The sequence below is a fragment of the Bidens hawaiensis genome, unplaced genomic scaffold (genome assembly GCF_021521415.1).
Source record: "Bidens hawaiensis isolate Kalapana, Puna unplaced genomic scaffold, B.hawaiensis_p1.1 tig00000055_1, whole genome shotgun sequence".
Classification (NCBI taxonomy): Eukaryota; Viridiplantae; Streptophyta; class Magnoliopsida; order Asterales; family Asteraceae; genus Bidens; species Bidens hawaiensis.
In genome coordinates, this window is record NW_027491016.1 from 3,162,947 (window position 1) to 3,186,141 (window position 23,195).

The 23,195-nt window shown below is 35.1% G+C and overlaps 3 protein-coding genes across 3 annotated transcripts; 1 reads left to right on the forward strand and 2 right to left on the reverse strand.

Annotated features, from left to right (window-relative positions):
- The first annotated feature begins 5,106 nt into the window (after nt 1–5,106).
- On the forward strand, nt 5,107–6,839 carry LOC143626568 (bidirectional sugar transporter SWEET16-like). The gene is made up of 6 exons (XM_077096636.1): nt 5,107–5,146; nt 5,234–5,270; nt 5,353–5,566; nt 6,061–6,219; nt 6,321–6,440; nt 6,543–6,839. Exons 1-6 carry the CDS (start codon nt 5,113–5,115, stop codon nt 6,837–6,839), a joined length of 861 nt encoding a protein of 286 aa, XP_076952751.1. The 5' UTR covers nt 5,107–5,112.
- A 906-nt stretch (nt 6,840–7,745) lies between these two features.
- On the reverse strand, nt 7,746–11,743 carry LOC143626606 (glycine-rich domain-containing protein 1-like). Its single transcript, XM_077096656.1, has 7 exons — nt 11,568–11,743; nt 11,370–11,487; nt 10,421–10,813; nt 10,083–10,346; nt 9,233–9,753; nt 9,018–9,142; nt 7,746–8,341 (listed from the first exon to the last, which is right to left on the reverse strand). The coding sequence occupies exons 1-7, from the start codon at nt 11,741–11,743 to the stop codon at nt 7,746–7,748; spliced, it is 2,193 nt and encodes a 730-aa protein (XP_076952771.1).
- A 5,863-nt stretch (nt 11,744–17,606) lies between these two features.
- LOC143637245 (F-actin-capping protein subunit alpha-like) lies at nt 17,607–21,476 on the reverse strand. The gene is made up of 10 exons (XM_077104710.1): nt 21,359–21,476; nt 21,176–21,291; nt 20,477–20,566; nt 19,536–19,600; nt 19,292–19,453; nt 18,861–18,939; nt 18,702–18,779; nt 18,535–18,609; nt 18,418–18,453; nt 17,607–17,725 (listed from the first exon to the last, which is right to left on the reverse strand). Exons 1-10 carry the CDS (start codon nt 21,474–21,476, stop codon nt 17,618–17,620), a joined length of 927 nt encoding a protein of 308 aa, XP_076960825.1. The 3' UTR covers nt 17,607–17,617.
- Nucleotides 21,477–23,195: the final 1,719 nt, after the last annotated feature.

The following is a 23,195-nucleotide window of genomic DNA, read 5'->3' on the forward strand; positions in this document are numbered from 1 at the left end:
ACTTATTGGAGATTGTTTAAACAAAACTTTTCATTGGCCCTAATACAGTTTATATATAATTTTTTTTAAAATTTTTTAGGCCTATGGAATGATCGGGCCTAAGGCGGTCAACCTCCCTGGCTCCCTGCCTCCCCATCCTAGACGGCCATGGATAAAAGTATCTTAAACGAATATCGTGAAACTTAGTTATTTTTAGAGAATCGTAAGTCTTTATATTGTACTGATGAGCCATAATGGTCCTTGTAATGTGTTAGTGAGTTAACTTATGTTACCCAAAGTCACACCAAGTCGAAACAAGTCATTTGGTATTACTTGACATGTATTACACTAATGAGCCGTGTAATATGTTGGTGAGGTGGTTTAGATTACATAGTTGCAAAACTAAGGCTGGGGTTGGAAAGATTTCAAAAATAATGCAATCTTCGTTAGTAACAGTCTTGGATTAAAAAAGCGTGAGGCGAACAAAAGCGAAGAGGTCCTCAGCCGAGGCGAAAAGCGCAAAAGCGAACGCTTTTTGAACACGAAGCGACCATATTTTAAAAAATATTTAATTATTTATAAGTCATATATTATATACAAACCATATTATAATATATATTAAACGTCTAAAACATCAACATATATATATATCCCAAAATTTCAAAAGTAGTGTAGAACAATTTTTCGAGTACCACATTAATCGTTCAAAATATAAAAGTAGCATAAAAACAAGTTATCGAGTATCAAATTACTCGAAAGTGTTTCCAAAAGAACACAACTTAAAAGTGTTTCAGCTTTTAAAAGTTTATTGTCAAATGTGAAAAGTTTGGAAATGGCTAATTATAAAAGTTAGGTTGAAAATGGGCTAACTGGTCGCTTTTTGTACACAAAGTCTTCGCCTCCTCGCTTTTTCGCTTCGCACAAAAGCGCAAAAAGCGTTCGCTTTTTGCACAAGCTTCGCCTTGGGTAGGCAAAAGCGTTGAGGTGCTCACCTTGAGTCGCTTCTCGCCTCATCTCGCCTTAAGCGCGCTTTTTTAAACCAAGGTAACAGCAACTTGAAGGAACCTCATAGGCTTGGTTAGGGAATTTAATATTCAAATTATTGGGAATGTATAAGTCGCTGTTGTTAGTAACAGCGACTTCTGCCATTTCTTTGTGAAGTTATCATTAGTAATAAAAATTTCTGCCAACTCGCCATTAGCAATGAAAATTTCTGACAAGTTATTGTTAGTTATGGCAAAATACGCCAAGTTGCCGTTAGTAATGACAATATCTGAAAAAAGAAATTATCATATCAATTCTTTCTCTTTACTCACACTTAGTTGAGGTAGTTGAAGTTGAAAGAATTAGTAAAATGAGTAGGTTGAGAAAAATAAATTACAAATAAATGCATGCATTAACTAAGGATGGGCAGATTCGGTACCGGTACCGGTTGGTACCGTACCGTCGGTACCAAATCGGTGCCAAAGTTTTGAGTTTTGGTATCGGGACCGAGACCGGTACCGGTATTTCTTAAATTTTTTACCTTTGACGGTACCGGTACCGAACCGAAGATTTCGGTATCGGTACCGATACCAAAAATTTACGATTTTCGGGACCGGGACCGATTGGTACCAATCTCATCCCTACATTAAACTGTTTATGAAAAAAAAAAAGATGTTTTTAATGTATGTTTTAAGGCTTTAATGTATGTTTTATGGTTTCTTATGAATTTATAGGGATTCAATGTATGTTTTATGGTTTGTTATGAATGATGTCTTTTTTTATTATTTTACTTTTAATTGTAAAAGTACCGATTTTCCTGCTTGTTCATTTTCTTAACTTAAAAAAAAAGGAAAAACAAAGAAAATTAGCACTTTAATTCTTGTTGAAAATAATGATCCTCAATCTACTTATATTGGATTTCCTTACATTCCCTAACGACGAATTATACAATCCCAATAATAATCTTGCATTTCCTTACATTCTCTGACCAACCCGAGGTTCCTTTAAGTTGCCGTTAATAACAAAAATTGCATTACTTTTTTAGAACTTTCCAACCCTAGCCTTAGTTGTGAAAAGGGATTCTCAATCAGCATTAATTCTGCAAAATCTTAACTTTAGGATCAATTAGCGAGAAAAAATCGATTTTTTTACAGAACTAATATTGTTTAAGAAATCCTTTTCACAACTAAAGCATGGGTTTGAAAAATTTTCAAAATTAATACAATCTCCATTAGTAATGACAACTTGAAGAAACCCTATAGGGTTAGTCAGGGAATGTAAGTCTTAAATTCTTGGAAATGTATAAGTTGCCATTACTCTGTCATATTTTTGTCAAGTTGCCATTACTAATGGCAACTTCTGAAAAGTTGTTATTAGCAATGGAAACTTATGACAGGTTGCCGTTAACAATGAAAACTTCTGACAATGTGCCGTTAGTAATGGCAACTTCAGCCAAGTTGTCATTAGTAAAGACAACTTCTTATATCACTTCTTTGCTTTAATTCACGGGCGTTTGTTTGGAACAATAAATAAGATGAATGTCATAATAAATGCCATGGATGCATTTGTTTTACCAATAAAGTTAAAACCATCAAACACTCAATATAAGTAGGTAAGGTGGGGGGACCAATTTATCATAAACTTACCATTGTACCATAACTTTCTTTAAACACTAAATAGTGTTTTCTGCATTATTGTCGTTACTAAATATATGTATAATCTTTTTAATAAAAAAACATACATATTTTGCTTTGTTTGACCACATACATTCTTCTCGTACGAACCCCGTTTCTTCTCGAGTTAATTCAAAAGGTACCGATTTTCATACTTGTTCATAGTCTTGACTTAAAAAAAATAAAATAAAAACAAAGCAAGTTTCAAAATTAATTCTCATTAACATCTTTTAAAAATAACGATCTCCCCTCAATCTACTTATATTATTATAATAAGTAAACATAATTAAAAGGATGTATGTAATATATTAGAAGGTTAAAAAAATAGATGCATGCATCTTTATTTTGTTTGGTAAAATATGTATGTTTTTATTAAAAAGATTATGCATATATTTGGTAACGACAATAATGCAAAACACTTTTTAGCATTTAAAGAAAGTTATGGTACAATGGTGAGTTTATGATAAATTGGCCCCCCACCTTACCTACTTATGTTGAGTGTTTGATGGTTTAACTTTATTGGTAAAACAAATGCATGCATTGTATTTATTATGACATTCATCTTATTTATTGTTCCAAACAAACACCTATGAATTAAAGCAAAGAAGTGATACTAGAAGTTGCCATTACTAATGACACATTGTCAGAAGTTTTCATTGTTAACGGCAACCTGTCATAAGTTTCCATTGCTAATGACAACTTTTTAGAAGTTGCCGTTAGTAACGGCAACTTATACATTCCCAAGAATTTAAGTCTTACATTCCCTGACTAACCCTATAGGGTTTCTTCAAGTTGCCATGACCAAGGGCGGATCCAAGGGCAGAGGAGGGTGGGCGCATGCCCACCGTCCAACCGTCGTTTAACCCATGTTCTTAGTATAGTTAATAGCCCAATCTTCTTGTTTATGTCCAAGTGCCCACTCTCCGGTTATATGATTTATATGTTACTAAGCATTTAAAGTGTGAAGAAGAGAAAATAAACATGAAGGAAGAAGAAAGAAACATGAAGGAGTTTACAAAAGTAGAGAAGAAAGTAAGAAAGAAGAAAGAATGAGAAGAATGAAGAATGGAGTTAAACTTTAAAGTGATTAATAATGGTTGTTTCAATGTTCTCTTATTTTACAATTTTCGAGAAAACTTTGGTTTATTACTTTTGTGGTCAATCTTATTTTTTTAATTCATATATTCACATTGATAGTAAAATTCATCCGTTTCTTTTAATTAGTTAACTATTATTATTAGTTTTAAGTTTAAAAATTGTATCATCGTTAATTTTAATTATAAAATTGTTTAAGTTATATTTCATTTAACTATAACTATTGTATTTGTCATTTTTATATATACTATTGCTATATTTAGAGTTTATCGTTTTTTAAATTTTATTTAATAAAAAGTATTTATCATTATAATAAAATTCTTTAAATTTATTAAAAAACAACTCAAACAAAGTGCTATTAGCATCTTATATTATTGTGTTGATTTTTTTGTTTGTGTAAATTGATTTGTATTTGGTTTTCATCTAGAAACTCTTAACAACTTTTTTAAAAAGAAAGTTTCATCTCACGATTAACAAATATATAAAATTCCTTAAGAAACTCTGGAAAGGCACCGAAAGTTCATTTTGCTTTAGGCCTTCATAATAATTAGACATGCCTTATTATTTTTGACCGGCCATTTTTTTACCTGTTTCATTTTGTGCCCCCTGTAGAAAAAATTCCTGAATCCGTCTCTGGTCATGACTAATGGAGATTGCATTAATTTTGAAAAATTTTCAAATCCATGCTTAGTTGTGAAAAATATTTCTTAAACAATATTACTTATGTAAGAAGTCCCAAAAAATCGTTGGAAAATAGTTTCCACAAATAATGACCATGCTTTGTTTTACACATGTTGGTGGTCCATTGACAAGTTGGTGTCAAAACCCAACTTCTTGATGTATTTTTATTCTTCATATTTTATATTTTTGGATTTTGGTGGGATCTGTCGCTAGTCGTCTGTCGATGATAAGTCGTATGTGATATTCCTCTTTTAGTAGTGGTTTCATTTATGGCGTTCTTATGTTTGTAGTGGATAATGTAAAGTTTAAAGCATATGTTACAAGCCAATTAAGTAAATCTATAAAGAAATCAAAACACTTAAGTTCTGATAATTAAATAATACTAACTTTTAAGTTCAACAAAGGTTTGATCATTAGCTAATAATGAGTGTATTAATATGGATATTCGATTATAACTTAATTACATTAATGTATATATCAAAGTATATCAATACCCATGTAAATTGAGGCCAAGAATCTTTCTTATAACCTCTTGTAAACTAACAAAAAGTTAAAAGGTCAAACATACAAAAAGAATAAGAACACGAATCTAAGCTAAAATCCAACAATTGGTATTATTTTGGAACCCATAAAACCATCAAAAATCACACATTTATTTCATATCTTATCTAATCTACACATCTCACCGCGTGATCATACAATGGTGGCAGCCGACGTTGTAGTTGGTATCTTAGGTGAGCCTAAATAGCTTGTTTCAAGCGCAAGAAACATTTTCTTGTGACAAAAGCAATTAATATTGACTTGTTTGTTTGTTCATGCAGGAAACATCATCTCTATACTGACCTTTTTCTCTCCTATGTGAGTCTAACTTTGATTATTATAAAAAAAAACCAAAATGAAGTTTCAGGTTAACTAATATACTGATCGGCTAATGTTGCAGAGCGCAGTTTAGGCAGATAGTGAAGAGAAAATCTGCTGAAAACTACAATGGGACACCATATGTAGCAACATTGTTGAGTTGTTCTTTGTGGATCTTGTATGGCTTACTTGACCCTGATGATGGTCTCCTTATTTTCACGACTAACGCGGCTGGGGCAGCCTTGCAAGCGCTCTACCTTGTTATATTATTCGTCTATTCCACCAAGGAAAAAAGGGTAACAGAAATTATATGCTTTTGGTATAAATGGCATATATTGGGTTTGAATTAAAAGGATATATAATCTTTTGTGAGGTTCTGGTTGGGCTGAATATATTCATCCAAAATTTTAGGTTTCCAGTAAATAATTAGTGTGTCGAATACGATTACAGTATGTTTCCTTACTAAAGAACACTGTTTCCTTACAATTTGAACCCATATGCATAAACATCACTCAAGGTTTCCTTACTAAAGAACACGGTCAAAAAATGATGGTAAAAATTTTAGTGGTCGTAAATATTTTAATCATCGAAAATGGTCACAAATCAGTTACAAAAGTATTTTAATTTTTTTTAACTAAATAAGTTTGAATTAACAGTCGAATAATGGTCATAAATATATGTGAAAATAAAAACTAAATCGAAAATTGGTCGTAAAAGTTTTCTGGTAGTGTTGAGCATGATCTTTTAGAGGGGGAGGGGGGTATTTCCAATGACAATGTAATATTTTCAGGTTCAATACTTCGGGTTCGTGATTCTGGACATTGTGTTCTTCGGAATCGTCTTGGCTTTCACACTTGTTGCATTCGGAGAAAGCTCACGACGTACATTCACAGGAGTCTTGTGTGCAACTTTCACGACAATGATGTACGTTGCACCTCTCGCTGCACTGGTATGCTTTTATATGATTCTCGTTGATCTTATCATGGCTGTTTGCAACTTTTGAGTCTATTTTAGAGATTGTGAACCTAAGTAAGCAATAATTGTATGAAGAGAACCACAATCAAGACCAAGAGTGTGGAGTATATGCCGATTCTCCTTGTTTTCGCTCTTTTCCTTAATGGATGTGTTTGGTTCACTTTTGCCTTGTTGGTTACAGATATTTTTGTCATTGTAAGTTTTCTTGCTATCATCTCCTTTGTGTCTTTATAAAAGAGTATCAAGTGATATGAACAAAGATGTTTACTGATATCCCTTATGTAAACATTATTGCAGGTGCCAAATGCATTAGGGATATTACTAGGGACCATACAGTTTCTTGTTTATTTGAAATTCAAAAATTCGACGCCTGAGGAGTGCGATTTAGAGAATGCTTCTTTTGAAAAGCAAATCGAATTTAGAGACATTGATATTCAAGATTCGAATGTGAAATCGAATAATGTAAGTAACCAAAAGCGTACGTTGACTCGACTAGACGCCTTCCCGATTATAAGGTCACCATCCCTTAATCCGAATCGAGCAAACTTTAATTTCCAACATGAAGATGAGAACGGCCATGGTGTTATGAATTGAAGATTTAGTGTTTTTCTTTCATATTGTGATTCTTCTTTCTTCTGTGTTGGCGATGTGCCATAATGTAAAAAATTATATTTTGTAAAAATTATTATTATTTGAAGGTATACATAATGTAAACTTCTGGACGAAATTATCAAGAATTCTTATTGAAAATGAGAGAGAATTCACGTAGAGATGAAAGTATGTTGGTTTCTAGACGTTTTACTATTTAAAATGGCGGATCCTAGTATTGTTGCATACCATAGCAGGATTGTCGGCTGAGTTGGACAATTTACATATGTTTAAAAGGAATTCAATATAAATAATTGGTGTATTAGTCTTTATTAATCCCAAATATCATCTTTTATTCACTGTTGGTCCCAACTAATGAGTTGGCTACTGACGTTCTCATCTTTTAACATATTTGTTTCCAACGGTTCGCGACAACAGAATCCTATTGACATTACTTGCAAGTCGGCGGAAAAACGCTTTTGGCCGTAAAAGTAACATTTTTTTACCAGAAAACTCAATTTGAACACCACCACTTCTTGAGCACCACCAACCAATTCCGACGAACCGTTCTAGAGTTCTGGCGACCTTAATAAATGGGGGCTTAACTAGAAAAAAGTTCCTAAAGGTCCGATCTAATGTTAGAAAGATGTTTGCAACGAAACTGTTGAGTTTTTAGAAAAAATTGTGAGTTTTTGGGCCAAAATTTTTTTTCCGGCGACTTACAACTAACGCCATTAGAATTATGTTAGTTGCAAACCGCTGTTAACAAATATGATAAAAGGTGGGATCGTTATCAGCCAATTTGTTAGTTAGGACCGGCAACGACCAATAATAAAAACCAATAAACTTAAATTATATCATCTCAAACAAAAAATTAGGAGAAAAGAACAATACATTTTAAAAAGTAACATTTTAACCAAACAAAGCTTCCTTATAAAACTCATCACCACACTCCTCAGCAGTATACTTAGTAACATACTCCTCCCCTTCTCTTGCCATCACCACCTTAGCATTCCAATACCACGGCTTCACATAAGCCGATTTCCACGAAGACCCCATCGCGATCACCGATCCCCAATCACGATCCCCATGTTTCGCTTCCTTCAACCTCCGTCGAACCAACAAGCTTCCAACATCCTCCTTCCTCATCTCCGTAACACTTCTCAGTATCGACGTACTCAAAAGCAGCACAAACGCAACGTCTTCTTCTGGCGACAATTCCACAGCTGACAGTTTCCAGTTTACGAGCCCCGTGGCTCTCCCACTTGGGTTTTCGTCTGTGAACCGAACAATGGTCACGAACCCATCTTCTTCGTCTTCGTTTTCCTCGTTTTTGTATTGTAGTTGTCGCCCTTTTAGTAACCGAACGTGTGAATCGGTTGAGGTGGTGGTTTTGAGGTCGAAGTTCAGGTCGCGTGATATAAACAAGTCGTGTCCGGTTGAAAAGTGCCATGAAGCTTGCCAGTTTTGGGATGGTGGCTTTGGTGTTGCGGTTGCTATTACTTTCTCTGTACTAATTTAAAGGTGTTCATAAACTGCTGAAACCGTCTGAACCTTATAAACTAAAAAAAGTTGGTTGATTTGAAATACATACGACTCGATTTTAACAGTCCATGGTTTGGAACTTGAATTCGGTCGTGTAAACTAAACTTGTCATTTAATATGTATTATTTATTAGGGGAGATTTCAAATGAGAACGCCTTTGAGTTTTAAAAACTCGAAAGAACTCAGTGTAACGATTTTTTTTTCGAATTTTTTTTACACATGCGTAATATATGTAAGTTACATACACGTAAAAAAATTATAGAATTTTTTACACACTGAGCCGACATTTTACACATGTGTAACGGACGTAAAAATTAGTGTAACAATTTACATCTTTATTCTCTCTCATACTTTGATTTTTTTGCCAGATTTAATCTCAACCACATATTCCAATCCACCTAATTAAATGTGTGACCTAGAATTGAGTTCTTAAGTTCTTACAACTCAACATGGTTCTCAATAGATCCCTCCCCTTATTTATTATTACTACTTTTAATTTTAGGAACATAAATTTACATATTTTTATTTTTTTGTCAAAATTTGGTCAAACCAAACCGTGAACATCCCTAAGATAACCGGTACCATCAAGTGTTACATTGTTGTAAATCAAGATTGAAAGATGAAAATGGGGAAACATACCCGGGGATTTGCCGATGGAACCCGCAACATAAGACCACGAGCCTTCACATATTTCTATGCAGCGATCCTCCCATTTTAAGACGGTCGGTTTGTTACTGCCTCTTCTCCAAACCCCTACTCCCACCCTGTCATTATATATATAACAAGTAATGTTATTGGTTTTAATATTTTAGTAACGGGTTCTCATGGTTATATAAAAAAAAAACAAATGTAACCTCATCCGAATAACGAAACATTCTCTTCCGGCATGATCAAGAACCGTACGAGATAGCCACCTGCCTTCTTGAGGCCGATACTGGTTCATTTTCAGGATCACCTCCGACACCATAGCTCCTGAATCGTCAGTCACTCGGTCCGTTACAGATTTGAACAAGTACGGTGCTTGTGCAGGCGGTGTGATCGAGACAAATACTCTAAATCTTTGACCAACCACCCCATATAAAGTGATCGCTGGTGCTCGAAGCAACTCGTTCCACATAAACATGTTGGATTCGAGTAGTTTACTTCCTTTGATGTGCACACCCCCTTTTCGTCTTCGTTCTACCACCATTCCTTTCGTCCCGAATTCACAATGAAGATTCACCATTTTTTGCCATGAATCCAAGCGGATGGTGGAAATAGGCTTGTCTATTTTTACCTCACGATGACATCTAAGAAACCGGAAACGTAGAAACTCTTTTGATTCATCCGCTTGTGGTGTCTTCGTTGTTGGGATCCTCTTTACCAATATGTTAACCTGTTTTTGCAAACAACATTAAACATCATCAAGATCATGTGAGTTTATGGTACCTATTCTGACATCCTGACTCTCATACCAACCAATATTGTCTAGTTTGCTTAGTAGAAGTGACATATTTGTTTTGTTTTTAGTTGCCCAAGTGGAGACTCCAGAATGTCATTATCCAATTATTACCTCACCCAAAGACGCTTAACTATAGAGTTCCCATCTCATATATAATTATTATGCCCAAAACGTATTAGTGATATCTTAACTAGGTATGACATTTATTATGGTCTAGTATGACGGAACATGACGATGTGTGATTTGCTTAATCGATTACTGACCTCAAGCAAGAATCGAGGCAACAATGGCCGGTACTTGGCATTAACATCTTTATCCGTAACTTCCCAATGAATCGACGATCTTACGTTCTCAGAGCCACCGATCACAGGGCTGCCAGCTTTCTCATACGGTTGATCAAACTCTCTCTCCCAAAGCTTCTTGATCACCTCCAAATCACCCCCCTTCATGGATTCCCCAGACTCAGTTACCTTCTCCATTCCGTCCCCCATTTCCTTCACATCAACAGCATATGCAATCGGGTAGCTCTGATTTATCAAAACCACGAAAACTAGTCAAATTTATACATTTGGATTGTAATATTATGTGTGTTTATGATTACCTTATGAGTAATCCACATTAGTAGAACATCTGATGTGGGAACAAAAGCTTTACAGCTATCCGCGAATCTTTGCAATAATAAAAGAAACCCTTTGTATCGATTTCTGTCAGCGATTAAGTACACGAGTTCTAGCATATACGGTTTGGAAAATTCGTGAATTAGACATCTTTGCGTTGACACTTCTTCCAATAGATAATCCATTTGTGGAGTGTTCTTGTTGTGAAGATGAAGATCGCTTAAATCCGCTTCATTTTCAAATGATTCACATGGGTATTTGGAAATCCATATATCTTCACATGTTTCCAAAGCATAATCTTTGTTTTCTTGGTTAAAAATGGTCGGTTTTCCAATGAGTTTCGAGAATCTTGAATGACAGTATTGCGTGTAAGATACATGTAGTGGCGCGCGTGCATGAAATTAAAATAAGACTCGTAGCTGAAATAACTAAACCGAGATAACCAAATCCAACAAAACCGGTTGTTTGCTTTTATGTCTTTTAAAAATTGAGTTTACGGTTTGGTTTTGTTTTTTTCTTTTACCAGAAAAACGAACCAAATCTATAAAGCTGAAAAAATCAACTTTCTATGTTAATTTTTGCATTATAATTTTTATTTTAAAAGAGTTAATAACTTAAAAAACCACAATCATACCCACTAAATCCCACACATAAAAAAAAGTTAATAAAATGCGTGTCCAAAAACTTGACCGAAAATTTAATAATCAATTTATCATCAACTAACAGAAAAAAGAAGTTTTGGCCTTTGGCACAAAGTTTCATACTCAAGCCATTTGTTTACATCAAAAATTTTCAAGCCAAAATAGTAAAACTGAAAGAATCAAAACCGAACCAATTATGAAATTAAACAGATAAAACCGAAACCCGTTCAAGCTCGGTTTTGGCACCAGTTTGAGTTTTGAATATCAATTAATAACAGAAAGACCGACATACCGGATTTAGAGTGTGACAGAACCAAACCCATTCGATATCAATAGGAGGAAGGATCATCGGTGGCTTGTTTGAATCCGCAGTGAGATCAGACATCATCGGCATCCATAGTTCATCGTACCTGTAATCGGTTTGATCAATTTAAAATAAAAAATGAATGAAGATAATTAAGGTTGTTTTATTGGTCACATGCATAATTACCTACGAATAGCTTCAACAAGAGCATGTGTATGATGGAGCCAATGTGATTCTGCAACGTCTCTCAAGAAACTAATGTTTTGTCTTGCGGCCGCAGCCAAATCTATGGTCAGCCGTGTAAGCTCCTCCTCCTCAGCCGCCTCACTCGTTGATGGCGATGGGTGATCGGAACCAGACATGTTTTATTCAACTACAGTGGTCGTGTTCATTGGATTTAAGAAAGATTAATTCAGATAGAATATATAATAGTATTCATTAAGTAGTATTATATTAAAGAAAAAGGTGGCAAAGTATGATGTGTCATGTGTTTTGAGGAAGTGCGATAGTGAAGCTTCAATAATGGTCGTAAGAAGCCAACATTGCTGATGCTGATGGACAACGAAAGCCACCATATCGCACTACCCGCACGCCATTGCACACTTTAATATTGGTTTACTTTTCGTTAAAAACATTTTAGAACGACAACTTATGCACTCTCTAATTGTATTCCTTCTCACCTCTCTATAAGGGATAGAGGTAACATCCCACACTCTTCAGACCATACTTTGATAGTTTAGGTTATTTGTGGGAAATACCAGAAAATATTTTTTACTATATTTCATACAATGTAAGCGAAACAAAAATAGAAGCACGATATATGATGTCCAAATTTCTCTTATACGGTTTTTTAAAGTTTGAAATCGAGCCATTACACCCTGTTCTTTTACTTTATCTGTAAGGCCCCGAACCCGGTAGCCTTACTTTAGCGTCGGATTTACTTATAAACACAGTTCTTACAAATCAGAGTTCATTAAAACTTTCGCGGAATATAAAAACTTTCATGAAACGTTACAGCAATCCAAAACTTGCCTTAATTAAACATTCTTGTCTTTCAAAATAAACGTCAATTACATTAAAACATCTTGAGTCTTCAGATGCCAGTCTCCTATTCGCCCACCATGTGCCCGCTCAAGCTAGCTGTCTCATTCTACTCACCTGCGTGCATACTAAAAGTCAGCTACGCTGAGTGAGCTCTAGTTAATCGGACGCCATACAATACATACACATACATACATATCCGAAGATACATATCCATACTTAACTAGTTACCCTTCTGTTCTACATACATACTTACTACCATACATACATACATATCTACAATCACTAACCTCAGTCTACCGAGAGTACGTTCATAGTCCGCCGTCTATACCTGTACTCAAGGTCGTGAACACGTAAAAGGTCCGCAGTCCTTACCTATGTTCACCGTTTAGGGTACGTGCAAGGTCCGCAGTCCTTCCCTATACCATCCTACATCCACAACACGTACAAGGTCCACAGTCCTTCCCTATGTTGCAACCTAATTCATAGCACGTACGAGGTCCGCAGTCCTCCCCTATGCTACCACAACACAAATACAGCACGTATAAGGTCCACAGTCCTTTCCTATGCTGATGCCTATCTAAAGTACGTATAAGGTCCACAATCCTTAACTACGTTCTCATCTATCATCTATAACACGTATAAGGCCCACCGTCCCTATCTACGTTTACATCTATCATCTACGTTACGTATAAGGCCCACAGTCCTTAACTACGCCATCACCAGCCAAGTCTATGTCCGACAGAAGCTAGAGGGATTTGCCATCCTAACTTACTATGTCGAACGTAGAACTCACATACCATTCGTGTACCTGTATACACATACTTCACATATACAATAATTACATTATAGCATAAGAACACTCTAGGCGTTCTTTACATCATTCATTTAACAACCATACCCCTTGTCGATACGTGCAATATCCGAAGATCGTTCACGCCCCGACAAGTATTCATTTGTAATGTTCATACATCTTCGATATATAATATTCGTACCTTTATTTTTAACCTGACAGTATGCGCAATATCCGAAGATCGTTCACGTACCGACAAGCAATCATTCATATCCTTCACATATATCACATATGGCATACACTTATCACTTAGGATAAATGTATTAACAAACACATCGAGTATGCACACAGCCCCGAAAACATAACAAGGAATGGGGCTAGAAACTCACCTGAATCCTGTTACGCCCTCCATTAATAGTTATTCCCTTCTTGGGCTGTGCACGGCTAACTGTATAATATTTACACGTATCAATTAACTACTACTACTCATGTTGTATTTCTATCTTTATATGACCCACAACGAACGGGGGTCCGGGGACAGCGCCCCTGGCAGCGGGGTCTAGGGGCGGCAGCCCCTAGCAGTGTCTAAGGGGCAGAGCCCCTGGCTGGGGTCGAGCTGCCAGGTCAGCTTGGAAAAATTTTATTTACATTAACTGTCTTAACACATTTTCCATTAGGTTTTTAATTTATTTTCTAATCGAACTTGACTTTAGGCGAAGTTAAACCTTAGGCGAACTTAGCTTTAGGCGAAGTTAAACCTTAGGCGAACTTAGCTTTAGGCGAAGTTAAACCTTAGGCGAACTTAGCTTTAGGCGAAGTTAAACCTTAGGCGAACTTAGCTTTAGGCGAAGTTAAACCTTAAGCGAACTTAGCTTTAGGCGAAGTTATCAGTTAGGCGAACTTGGCCGTAGGCGAAGTTAAGCTTTGAAGGCGAAGTTAAGCTTTGAAGGCGAAGTTAAGCTTTTGCAGGCGAAGTTACCCAGTTCGCAGGCGAAGTTGCCCAGTTCGCTACGGGTTTGGTTTTTATCACGCATTTTGGCGATTTTAATACCCTTGTTATGGTTCGGTATCACCCCCTAACGTTCCCTAACCATTTCGTTCGTATATATATCCCGTATATACTATAAAGCTTGGATCTTTAAGCTTAAGGACATTCAATAAAACATAAACTTTAAAGGTTAAGAACATACCTTTTGTGCTCGTTTGGATCTCGTTTAACTTGTTTAATCACAACTAAGCGTTTACTCTCTCTCGGATCTTGCTCGTTTCTCTCCCTCGGCCGCCGGCCGTATATGGCGGTGTGTGTGTGTTTTGGAGTGTGTAGAGATTATGATGGAAATGAAATGAGGGTTTAGGGTTTTAGGTTGGTTTAGGGGATATTTATATCCCTTAAAGCCCATGGACCTAGAGCCCATTCTTATTTAACCCATCTCAATTAATCTAAATCCATGATCCGTTCTTTACTCGATATTAATTAATTAATAACGCGAAATCATTAAACGTAACTTTCTTTATTCAACATTATAAATTTTAGGATGTTACATTATCGAAAGTTTCTCTTTCGCTGCAAATACTTATTGTCCATTCTCTTACGCAAACCCATATTGATAACTTTCATTTTAGAAAAACATATTTCAACTGTTGAGGTTGAAACCGATAAAACCAACTTTAGCTTCGATATTTGATAAACAAAAGAAAATGTGACGTGCTATCCGGTTTCCACCATTACACAAGCAAGGTCACACATTCTCCCAAATTTGAAAGTGTATCATCTTCCTTTAAAGTGTGATAAAAGGTCATACGATCACCCGAAATACACCATATCTTTTCATTACTAAAATCATTCAGATAATTTCCGAAAATGCCACTATCTTAGATATGTCAAACTTGGAAAACGAATCTCAAGATTTAAACCAGACATATTTTTTAACAAACTAATTAAGACCTCACTAAATCTATTTCCAAGTCTTGAATTTGCATATCCAAGACTATTTTAAAATTTTCAACCTCAAATTGATGGTTATATTTATTTCTGTTTGATGTTTCTCATTCAAAGGAAAAAAAAAGTTAACGGTTTCTATTTGCTTTAGGCTATAAACTTTGTTTGATCTTTATTTGATTTGAACTTTTAAAGTATGATCTTCTGTTAAGCTTGTTTATGCTTGAGTCTGTTTCTGTTTAATGTTTCTCGTTCAAACAAAAGAAAAAAAATAAAGATTTGTTATTTTTATTTGCTTTGGACTACAAACTTGTTTGGGCTTTATTTAATTTGAACTTTTAAATTGGTTTGCCTTTAAACAAATAGGGGTAACTTAAATTTTTTTTCAGGGGTAGCAAAATATGAAAACCGACCCAAAAAGAAAAAAATAACACTGCCGATGAAAAGTTGATGGGTAGCGGATGCTACCCCTGCTTATGAATTGCATCCGCCACTAGGAAATACTGGGTATGATTGATTGATTGATTCACCAATTAAAAAGCCTCGTTTAAAGCGGAGCTCGATGTCAGTTGGGATAACAAGGCTTAAACTTTGATTTATCATTTGGTTTCCATAAGGAAAATCGGAAATAAATAATTCCACTTTTTGTCTATTGGCCGATAACAATCTCACTTTTAAAAATCACTACCAACGGTCCCACGTTTCAACTATTTTTATCACAATGGTCATCCTTTAAAAAATACTTAATGTCGTTAAGTTTTTTCCTAGTTTCAAACCGATGTTTTAGAGCTTTCGATTGGAAAAAGGATATGAGTCGACTGATTTAAAACTTATCTCGAAACGGTGATTCAAATGGCTTGATTTTTGTTAATTGAAAATTCAAGCACCCAAATTGAAACATTGTTTCATCGTTTGGATCACCATTTCGAGATAAGTTTTACATCAGTCGACTCGTATCCTTTTTCCAATCGAAAGCCCTAAAACATCGTTTGAAACTAGGAAAAACCTTAACGGCGATACGTATTTTTTTAACAGAGGACCATTGTGACAAAAATAGTTGAAAGGTGGGACTGTTGGTAGTGATTTTTAAAGGTGTGATTATTATCGGCCAATAGACAAAAGATGAGATTATTTATTTCCAATTTGCCTTTTGATAATGATCAAGGTTATGTGATGTTTTGTTATGTTTACTTGTTCATTAATGATGATTATATTTACATGCATGGCTCTAAATACTTAATGGACCGTGTTAAGTCATAACAACAATTTGGCTTTAGCATATTCATGGCATCAGCTATACGAGATTCATGACAAAAGACGCAAGAAGTTAAAAAGATGGATCAAATGTTTAAAGGATACAATATAAAGAACCTTCTGAACTTGGAGAGAATAAAATTCAAACTAAAAAAAACATGAGTTTTATAAAAATAAGATTTAATAAAAATAAATGATTTTATATATTTTAGCTAAGGATTATTATATGAGATTAGGACATCCATTATTGTCACGTTCGACTTTCTGGTTTGGTGTGGTTGAACATATCTCAACTTTGTTGCATCCGCTGTATTCACCTAAATACATTTTAATTAAAACTAATGAATTAACTCGATTTCCGGGCACCAAAACACAATTAAATATGTTTATTGATTATTTATTTATTTATTTATTGTGGTCTTACCTAAATCCCACTCCAACTTGTATGCATCTTTTTATGTGGGACAAGTTCTCACTCAATTTCTTGATGATTTTAAACACACCAATTTAAATTTGTTTTTGAACATTTGAGCATGCTATAGAAGTGTTTCAACTTTGTCATGAGGTCATTTGTGTCAGTGACACTCATTTGATTAAGTCCCTATGTAGAACTGCTACACAAAACTCTCTAGCAAAAAACTGTTAGAAATAGCTCACTCGAAGTTGCTCAGTGGTAAACGAGGCATGTCAGTTTGTAAACAAACCAAGTTTGAGTTGACCCTTGCTCGATCAGGTTCAACTCGTTTTAATTGTTTAACCCAATTTTTAATATTTTATATCCTAGAATATTCTTACTCTCTCTCTCTCTCTCTCTCTCTCACCCCACATTTTACAGCCTAAGTTCCTAACAAACCTAAGTGTTCAACCCCGAATTTTGCACGGTCGACCCCTTTCATATGGTTAAACACCAACTTTAAACCTGATTTTAGTGCCGTATATGTGGGCTGAACCATACAAATCCAAACTGGCTAAACCGGCCGACATGCTTCGGTTTGAACGATTTCCCGTTTATAAACACACCCATGAACCATGCCGCGTATCAGTCTTACCTAATACTTACCAGAATAGGTGGAACAAAGAATATGAATAAAGGTAAATGATCAGTAACATATAACAAAACATTGAATTCAGAAGCTTTCCCCTCACACTATTGGATTCAGGCTGAAAGAATGCGGAATTTGAAGGACCATTTCCATTTCCTATACATGTCTATTTTTCAATTCCAAGTTCTTTTGTAAGATCTCTTGTCAGGCTAAACTGCACAGTGTTGTGCCACGGAAATAGCGTGCGTGTAACCGGAAGCTTTCTTCGCAGCTCCTGCATTCACAACCCACACATCCATCAACCTTTACATTCATGTTAATTAAAAAAGATTATAAATCATAATTCGTTTTTTTAAAATTTATTGTGATTGCTAAACTATGTTATTACAGCTACTTTTTCAGTTTTTTTAAATAAAGCGGTGTGATATGTCATATATGCATCTTCAACCCGTTATGTTTTCAAGCTTAACACGCTTGATTCGTTATAGATAATTGCATGGATGGTCCCTTTTGGTATGCCAATTTTACAGTTTTGATCCCTTATTTTAAGAAATTACACATTTGGTCCCCAGTTTGCCATACCCTAACAAGTTGGTACTTTTCACTAACCAGTGTTAAGAAATGAATGGTCCATATTGCGGTTTTGGTCCTCTCTTTTCAGAATTTACACATTTGGTCCCTATTGTTTGCCATACCGTAACAAGTTTGGTCCTGCTCACGAACTAGTGCTAAAAATGGTCATTTCACATGGATTTAACAGATATTTTTTAGCATCAGTTAGTGAAAAGAACCGATCGTGTTATGATTTAGCAAACAATGAAGGCCAAATCCATAATTTCTGAAAACATGACTAAAACCACAATATATAGACATAACACATGAGACTCCGTGTAGTTAGCACTAAATAAAATATAACCAAAATTGAATCTTTGTACCATTATTCATTAGAGAGACAAAACTAAGTACCTTGAATGTAGAATCTGGTAAATTGGAATAAGATGCCTGTCAATTGCACAAATGTTAGCAAATAACTCAACATTAAAACACTTTATGACTCTAAAAATGGAGAATAAAACATCAAACCTGCAATGAAGTAGAGTACTCTGTCTCATGGTGACGAATAATATTCATCAACGACTCAGCAGAATCCTCTGGTGACTGGGAGTATGCAACACATATCAGCCACGTCACATGATTTCACTAAACAAATATAAAATTATTGGTGAGTATAGTTGAATAAGGTGAGTAACCTGAAACATAGTTGAGTCTCTGCATTCATGCTTTGCATCTAGCTGAACATTCCCTTCTTCAAAATAATGAGCACCCACCTAAGCATTCAAGATAAGAAATAAGTTAATATCTTTACTATACAACCGATTCAAAAATAATCGTTAAGTTTCAGAAAGTGCCTGCATTTTTCCTCTAACTTCCACAGTTTGTAACTCATCCTTGAACTCAACGTTCCATATTGAGCACCAACTTCCATTACTGATAAACATCAAAATGCACAATTTTGTGGCATGACAAATATAATAGAGTAAATAAACCTTTTGTTCCCTGTGGTTTGGCTTGTTTAACCCTTTCTGTCCATGGTGCTAACCTAACCATTTTTTATGTTAAATAGAAAGACAATTTAATTACTAATTAACAGAAAAAAAGAATAGAGATTGCACCAGGGACTGAAAGGGTTATAATAAACCCCGAGCCATGACATGCCAAAAACTTCCTTTTTGGACTAAAAGAGTTAAAACAGACGACAGGGACCAAACGTGTAATTTACTTAATATAATACGATAAGGTATAAAGTAGTAAAGAAAACAATTAAACAAAGCTCACTAACCAAAAATTTTGTGGGCTGTGTCGAGTGGCTGTAATGATCGCAACAAGCTCAAAATCTGAACCATAATCTTCAACATCTTTGCCACTTGTACAGTAAACCGAAGATACACCTTTTGGATAAGTTTCTCCAACATACTTGGAGATTTCAACATCTAGGGCAGATCTGTAGTTGATCACAAAACTGTAAGTTAGTTATGAAGTTCACATTCTTTAAAGATGGTTAAAGATTTTAACAATAAAGTTACCGGTACTCTTCTATGTAATGGGATGGAAGCTCCTCATCTATAGCTGGTCTCATTTGTGTACAAACCTGAACCAATTTAGCATGTCATATAAAACGCAACAAACATTTATAAACAAATAATTTATACTTAGATTATAACATATGATGCTGAATCTAAGGATTCAGGTACAATTAAAGTCAATACTTTTATCTTAGAAATAATATCTTCAAGCATTAGAGCTAAGCTAAGTGTATATTCTGATCAAAGTAACCAATTTAAGGCAAAATCTTACTGAACTCCTCATTGCATGATGTGTTTCTCAAGATGCCTTCATCTTTAGATCTCTTTCAGATGATTCATATGGAAAATAGTAATGTTGAAATAAATAAGGTCAGTCATGCACTCATACGCCTAGTTTTGACTGATAAAACTATTTCACATTTGTGTTAAATTTAGGAAGAGATCCTCCAAAGCCTGCTTAACATAAGGACTTAATGTTTACTTCTAGTATCCACATACAGTTATCGGGAGTAGTCAGAACTTGGTTTGTTTGATAAGTGCAGTTATGAGTACCAAACTGTTGAACTATTATGCATCCTATCATGCAGATCTAAAATTTGACTTCACCTTGAAGATTTTATTGATTAAAATATTATATATTCATCCTTAAACATCTATTCAAAACACTCTTTTTTACATATCACAAGTTTAGAACTCCTAAACCAATTAACACAAAAAAATCAACTGACACCAAACAGAGGAATCTTACTAAATCAAATACAGGATACAAATATGTCCTCCGCATAAGAGCAATCATGGTACAATAGCTTTATTATTCTTAAACTGTTCCTGGAGTGTTCCTTAAAAATAATACTATTTAACTTTGCTCACATGCATAATATGTTCATATAAAAGGCTAGAAAAAGAAACCATGAGACCAATCACTAGCTTATGGAGCTTACTTGTCTGACATGGTCAACCTTTCCCACTTGTGCAGTCCTTGGATCAAGATACTCATCCTCACCAATCTCACTATATGATGATACCAGCACCTGCAGATATAAAAGACTAAATATAAACAAAAATCTAATGCAGGAAATTATGCAACCACAAAGGAAGCACATATTTGCTATGAAATATGTTGCAGACTATAAAAACTGACTTTGCAGGGTTCTGAAACTCAGCATAACGTTCTGTACTTCTGTAGGGCTGTAAATTAACCGAACGTTTGGCAAACTGTTCAGCAGAAAGTTTGTTTGTTTAATAAATGAACGAACATGAACAAAGAACTTCGTTTGATTAACTAAATGAACGAACACGAACAAAGGCCATATTTGTTCAATTGTGTCCGTTTACATCCGTTTATGTTTGTAAACGTTTGTTTCTTTATGTTTGTTCATTAAGGGTTTTTAATACTTTTTAATGACTTTTCCAATCTTATCATACAGACTTAAGCTAAATTGCTAACCATAAAACTAAATTACAAACAAATATTATGTGATTAATTATATGTAAATTACCATATGAATACGAATGTTAAAAAAACACCAACACAAACTTGGTAGCTGGTAATGGTACCGGTATAGTACCGAGCTCATCACTAATTTTCGATTAGCCAAATCTAACAAAATATTATGAACATTCTCTGTCATAATGCATACCTCACCGCTTCGGTTGGGAAACTGGAGGCAAACGATATGAGATTTGTTGTAAATGGGGAAGGCTTCCTTAGCCGCTCGGAGATACACATTCTCGTCGTTTAGAACCAAACTGAGGTCTGTAATTAGATATCAATAACACTAGTAGTAGTAATATTATGAAAGAAATAGAGAAGAAATGGTGACCTTCGGCAACGTATTGGATTTCACCGGCTGGAGAGTTGAGAAGAAACCATTTGGCAATGTCCAATTTCTGGTCATCCGTCAGCACTATTTCTTCATTATTCTCGTCTGCATCCGCCATCAATATCAATATGAATGAATGAATTTGGGGCAAAAAGACGGTTGGTGTCAGACAGATAGCATATGGATCATGTAACGAACAAAGAAAGGAAGAGGTTTCTTAAGATGCAAATTACTACACTCTTATTAATTAAAATTTTATTATTTAATATATATTCATTTGTGATTTTTTTTAACTATTTTAACTTCTACTTTCTTCCACTTAGGCAGCGTACGGTACTACTTAAAGTGGTGTATTGGTAGCAAGTTTGAGTACTTATTTAATGAACACTCAAGTTTGATTCTCATTTATAACATTTTAGGAAGGATATGGATGGCTCAATGAAGAAAGACCGGGATTTTTGTGATCTCCGGTTTGATCCTGTTGGCGTCCGGGTTTTACCACAAGTGGAATTGGAGATAACTTAGAGGAGCTTAAGAGCTCCGTACGTCTGGCAGTGACCTTTTGTCATTGGGTCACCCCATACGGAATACCTAGTCAATTTTCTGTTTATTGGTCGTTAAAAAGAAAAAGCAACGTAGAGTATCTCCCAAGTTTGGTTTTACTTTCTTGGGATTTGAGCACTTGGCCCGAGTTCTCACAAGCCATTAAACTATGTTTCGGTCCAGCAACATGTGAGAATGATGCACAGTGAAAATGATAAAATAAATGGAGAAAATAATCATCAAGAAATTTTTTTTTGTTAAACTTCTGTGAAGAAAAAAAACAAATTACAAGAGGACCCTTTACATAGGGATTTGTAATTTTGATAGATCTGCCAAAATTATAAAATAACACTTGGTAACAATAATAGAAATATTAAATGACAACCTAAATTACTAGTGACAGCTAGAAAACACGTCAATTTATTTATGAAAAGTCTTGAATGCTGCGAATTTTGAACTAAAAGTCTTCTTAGGTGCAGTTGGAGTCTTACATAATAGATTTTGGGTTTGACAACTGGACCAAACAGCCAATGGCATTTGCCACAAGGTCGGGCTCGTCAACACCTAGATTGGTAATGAGCATCGTAATTCAACATGTAGCTCAAGTTATACCCTTTTTTAAGTTTGGGCAATTTCAGCCCAGTTTATCCTGTCAAGTTGGTCCATGTAAGAGCACGTTAACTCTTAGATCAACTCCTCTTCAGATAATCATCAAGCGGCCTTGTTCATTTCAGGTTCTATTGTTCTTGTTGGCTTTCAATAAGCTCATCTTGGGTTTTGATTGGTTGCTTCATTGGGACTGATTATCACTTCTTTGTCACATTCTGCTACAAGAATGTTGTCGTCACTTTGAAAGGACTCCAACCGACCGCCAACACCATTCCTTCTGGGGTTAAGATCGTCAAATCGTCGATCTTGAGGACAAGGACGTTTCTGTAGGAGGGAGCATCGATACGAATCATGACCCTCCAGCCCAAGCCAAATGTCCTGATGCAAGCCTAAGGACGGGAGATAACCTTAAGCCCAATTGCAATGTCAAGGATGACCCAGTCATGTTTAGTTTGTTGCACAAGTTTATAGTAGTATTTAAAAACATGCATTTAAATATTTTTCAGTTATATATGCTCGGTGTTACAATTCTGTATCTTAAATAGCAATGGTGATATAGTGATACGCAACTTACGTTGTAATATGTCTTTTGATAATTGATACGTTTATTGATGTTACGCAAATGTTATGTTGATACATGATATAGTGTCGGCGTGTCGCGTAACATTGGTTAAGATATATCTAG